A 5,309-nucleotide genomic window follows, 5' to 3' on the forward strand; every position below is an offset into this window, starting at 1 on the left:
TCTGGATTTTTTCCCTTCCCCCCCACCTCCTCACAAGATCTGTGCACCATTTTACCTCGCTTTAATTCTTTATTCCTGTGTGTCGAGTTCAGAGCCACTTTTATAGCTGATATAACATCACTCACTTCTTCTCTAACTGCCTTTTTCGTCCACCCCGTTTATGTGTATTTCCCAAGTGAATGCGTGGTCAATGCTGCACTTTGCACTGGTTTAATGGAAGGAGCAGGCCTGCCCTCACCTCCACACTATCGATATGTTTACACAGGTTTGAGAGGGAAGTGAGAGGAGGCTGATGAAGGTGGACTAAGAAAGTGGGTGTTTTTTTTCTGTCCAGCAGTGCCTGAGACAGTCAGAGTGCCAGGGAGAGGAGGATAGGGATTATCCGCGGAAAGATTAAAAAAAAAACTGCTTCAGCTTTATCCACCTTATCAGGTAATTTCTTTAATAATTTCTGTCCCATATATATACTTATCCTCATCATACACATATCTACTTTGTTGCTGCACCTTATACCTTTTACAGTCAAGTTCAGGGGCGTAGCCATCATTTAAAAAGTGGGGGGGACGAAATGTCTAGTGTTATCTGTTTTTTTTTTTTTCAACGTTTGTGGTTTAAATTTTGAAGGGTTTTGATAACACACTTGTTAAAACAAAAGACGTTATAAAATAGTTTATATAACGTTTGTCAAAGCAGCTATTTTTCCTTATAATCCTTTAAATTAAAACGTGCAAATTATTCAACAAGAGCAACAGGCAGAGTTACTAAACATTGCGCAACACAATTCGGATACCATATGCCAACTTACACTGCTTGACATTTTTATAAAAAAGGAGTGAAGCGTTTTTTGCCGCTTTGAGCTCATCGTAACCGAATGCTGGACCGCGGGTGCGACTCGAGCTACAGTACTGGGGGCGCGTGATGATGACGTGACAAGTGAGTGACTGATTGCCGTGAACGTCATGTATAGACTTATCTTAAACATTCAAAGAGACAAGAAAGTTTAAGATAAGTCTATACATGACGTTCACGGCAATCAGTCACTCCACTTGACCAGGGACGTAGATAACACGGGGGACGCGGGGGACACTTTTTATAAAAAGTGTCCCCCGCGTCCCCAGTGTTATCTACGTCCCTGGTCAAGTGGAGTGACTGATTGCCGTGAACGTCATGTATAACCAGCTAACCAGTTAAGTCCCCCGTGTTATCTACGTCCCTGGTCAAGTTGTAATCCATACATTTTATTTTGACATCTCTATTACTAAAACACTGGTACTTTGCTTTTCTATCCTACACGTCACCTGTTGTGCAGTTCAGTCCACTATTGTGGAGGTCTGCAGGTCAATGTTGGTTCTTTGACTCCTCATTGATTCACTAGATAATTATGTGCGCTTGAATTACTCTGGGGAGTTTACTCATTTTTACACACTATTAATTATTCCATGTAATCAATTTGTAAGAGCGGTGAAATAATGAAAAGGATACACACCTTGTTATTTTTTGCTCTCTCTCTCTCACACACACACACACACACACACACACACACACACACACACACACAGCAGAAGAACAGTGGATTAAGGCATTGCTTATTAATATGAAATTCTCCTAGGCATTTCAAAATTGATTAGTGTCACTAGCCTGTTGAAAAGCTAAAACTCATTACGATAAGCAGTGATAAGTGATATCGAGGGGCCGTGTCGTTATTTTAACATCCGTTTTCTTTTGTCTCTTTTTTCTTTTTTTTTATAGTCACAGCCTTTTTTTTCGAAATATACGAGGAAATTAACTTTCTGTCAAAATATTGAAGGCATTACAGTACACGACAAGCTGGCTATACACAAAACTGAACCGTCTCAGGGCTTTTGATTGATTGAACAGCTCAGTCGCAAGTTTCGGCTAACCCTCTGCTTCGAAGGCAACACTACTACATAGAGGATTAATATATGACAGATACATTACAGCACACTGAAATTCTTTCCCTTGCATATCATAGCTCATGAGGCTGGGGTCAGTGCACAGGGTAAGTCATGATACAGCATCCTTGGAGCATAGAAGGTTGTGGGCCTTGCTTATAGGCTTAACAAGGGCTGGTTAGATGGTGCTTGTCTTCTCTTTATTAACCCAGCGCCTTAACCATTTGAGCCACCACTTCCTACTATCGTACACCAAATTCACTCACCATTACATCATTAAACCAGCTCATTTATGCAATCACCCAGTTAGCTAGTGATGCAGCAGTTCAATGTGATACTGTAGATCATGTGGATACAGGCCATAAGCTTCAGTTAATGTCGACGTCAAACATACTGTAAGAATAGGGGAAAATGTGATCTCAGTGACTTTGATGGTCTGGCTGGATTAGGGATTTTAGAAAGTACTGATCTCCTGAGATTTAAAGATCTCTAAGAGATAAAGATTACGAATAATGGTGTGGGAAAAAAAACAAAATCCAGGGAACAGCAGTTCTGTAGGTGGAAACTCCTTGTTACAAAGAGGAAAGGTTTGAGCTGCGGGGGCACGGTGGCTTAGTGGTTAGCACGTTCGCCTCACACCTCCAGGGTTGGGGTTACGATTCCCGCCTCCACCTTGTGTGTGTGGAGTTTGCATGTTCTCCCCGTGCCTCGGGGGTTTCCTCCGGGTACTCCGGTTTCCTCCCCCGGTCCAAAGACATGCATGGTAGGTTGATTGGCATCTCTGGAAAATTGTCCGTAGTGTGTGATTGTGTGAGTGAATGAGTGTGTGTGTGTGTGCCCTGCGATGGGTTGGCACTCCGTCCAGGGTGTATCCTGCCTTGATGCCCGATGACGCCTGAGATAGGCACAGGCTCCCCGTGACCCGAGGTAGTTCGGATAAGCGGTAGAAGATGAGTGAGTGAGTGAGAGGGTTTGAGCTGCCAGGTTCCCTACAGGAACTTAAGTAAGCACTCTTTGGAACCAAGACCAAAATGCATCCCAACCTTGAGGTAGATTAGCTACAACAGCACATCTGTTTCCACTCGTTTCAGCTAAGAACATGAATCCAAGAATGAGGCTACAGTGAGCACAGGTTTGCCCAAACTGGACATGTGAAGACTGGAAAAAGATCAGGTGATATTTTTTCAGTCTTCAACTGTCCAGGTGAAACCAGTCCTGCTTTTGCTTTAGAATTAATTTCTCTCTTCTATCTTCTCTATTAAAAGGGAAGCTTCCCTAGATTAGCTGGAAATAATAAATCTTTTAAAATTGAAAACATTTTTTGTTCCTATCTTTCTCTCCCAGGCACCATGCATCAGGGTTGGCTGTACTCGTTGTTTCAGTGTGTTCTGTCGTTGTTCGTGATCAGCATGAATATCAGGCTGTGTATGCGTTTGGATTCTGGCTGCCACGTAAAGAGTGTTTCCTCCTGCCTAAAGCTATGTTTAGGCTGGGTGGGAGCCATCGGCGGTGTCATGGACATTCCCATCAACATGCTGTTGAACCTGAGGAGCACACAGTGCCTGTACACATGCATCATGCTGGTGTGCTTCCTGCTACTGGTCAGACAGTTCACTATGTGGCTGCTGCTGCTTCTCATCCTCAACACGCACCTACATTGCCGACTAGGACACAGGTGAGCTGAGGGATTCCTGCAACATGGCTGTGCTGTCTGCAAATTTCTTGAATGGAATCTGTTCATTCTAGGTTGTAGTCCAGGACTGAATACTTGGTTTTGGTTATATGTCTTGCAGGTATACAGGGTTGGTAACACGTCGGCGGATGCTGTGCCTGGTGCTCTTCAGCTGGCTCTGCTCTGTTGTAACTGCCTTTGCGCAGTTCATTGTGTGCAACTCATTGGACACTTGGGGAACGGATGGGCTGGGATTCATCTGGCCCAATCAGACTACACATAAGCCACACCCTCAAACCCCATCGGTAATTGGCAAGTACCTTCCTTATGGTGGATTCCTGTCCAAGTTCATGGTGGATGACCTGAACAACTTCACCTACGCTGAGATTCACAGCAGCCACTGGGGAGTCTGTGCTCATGACACTGTCCTCAACCCAGCCTTTCTGGTCTATGTCTATGACGTTGCTGTCTTTTACATTCCTCTACTTGTCCTGCTTGGTGTGTATGTAGATCTCAGCTGTGTGATGTCACGGCAGGCTGTGATGAGTCTCTCTGAGCTCCAGATGAAAACCTCAGGCTGGTCTCGCTCTATGGTTATGTCCTTGTGTCTCCTGGTTCTCCTGTGCCTACCCCTTCACACCATGCATGCTTTGCAGCTCTTTGCCCCCAGCAGCCAATGGTCTCTTTGGGCAAATTATGTGGCCTCCATATTATTCCAGGCGTACGGTTTGGTTCCTCCGGTCCTTTTCATTTCGTCTCCTCAAAAAGCAAACACTGGTAGAGAATCTTTGTCTCTAAAAACAGCTACATCGCAGCTGAAGTCTAATCTCCCAACACCCTTAGAGTTCTGTTCACCTGAGCAGATGGCAAAAGGCAAAACCTTTCTAGGGGTGTGATGCCACCATGTTGTTTTACACTAAATCGAAATGTTTGTCATTGCTCTGAACGATGCTTTGTAGGCTAAAAACCAATTAGATGAATTTAAATATTGGTTTCGCCCCAGTGACCGTGATGCCTGCTCCATGAAAATGATTCATGTAAGCTTTTCTTTCCATCCTTTCTGAATAATTAATGATCGCCTGTCAGCGAGCTGTAATACGCAAATTAATATTCCCTCGACATCCACCTCAAATAACAGTAATGGTCCTGTCCTAATCGCATGCCTCGGAAGGATTAACTGGCTACATGTACTATAGCCCATTGATGAAGACTGATCTGAACATGTTTAATTAATCCAAAAGTAATAATAACATCTAGGATGGGAGGCCGTAATAATTGTATTCAAACTTAATTGACCTCAGATTTCATTGCTATTTGATTAAATGTGTCTTTCTTGTGTGTAGCCTGAATAAAATGCATAGTTCACCACTAATTGGGTTCTTTTTTTATATTGGAAACAGTGCTGGCAAAAAAAAAAAAAAAAAAAACGACCCTGTCTGATATTCAAATTGCACAAAGGTCTTGGCTCCATTCCCTCTCATTTCGCCCACTCACTCTCAGTCTCCCTTTTTTAGGTGGAAATATCTGGCCAAGCCCCTCTTTCGTCCTGAGCATTTCATATTTCGCTGCATTATGATGAGTGGTCCCTTTTGACTATTGCTTCATCTGTCTCAACTGTTCATCTCTCTCTCTCTCTCTCTCCCTTTCTCTCTAAAGCTTTTTTCTGTCTTCAGTGAAGTGTAGGCCACACAGGTCTCTTGCCGCACAGTGCTATTGAAAGGTGG

The 5,309-nt window shown here is 43.6% G+C and overlaps 1 protein-coding gene across 1 annotated transcript; it reads left to right on the plus strand.

The window, feature by feature from the left end:
• Positions 1-293: 293 nt before the first annotated feature.
• LOC132845373 (adenosine receptor A2b-like) lies at positions 294-4,947 on the plus strand. The gene is made up of 3 exons (XM_060869326.1): positions 294-432; positions 3,258-3,588; positions 3,707-4,947. The coding sequence occupies exons 2-3, from the start codon at positions 3,263-3,265 to the stop codon at positions 4,479-4,481; spliced, it is 1,101 nt and encodes a 366-aa protein (XP_060725309.1). The 5' UTR covers positions 294-432; positions 3,258-3,262; the 3' UTR covers positions 4,482-4,947.
• Positions 4,948-5,309: the final 362 nt, after the last annotated feature.

This window comes from Tachysurus vachellii, chromosome 5 (assembly GCF_030014155.1).
Source record: "Tachysurus vachellii isolate PV-2020 chromosome 5, HZAU_Pvac_v1, whole genome shotgun sequence".
NCBI classification, from domain to species: Eukaryota; Metazoa; Chordata; class Actinopteri; order Siluriformes; family Bagridae; genus Tachysurus; species Tachysurus vachellii.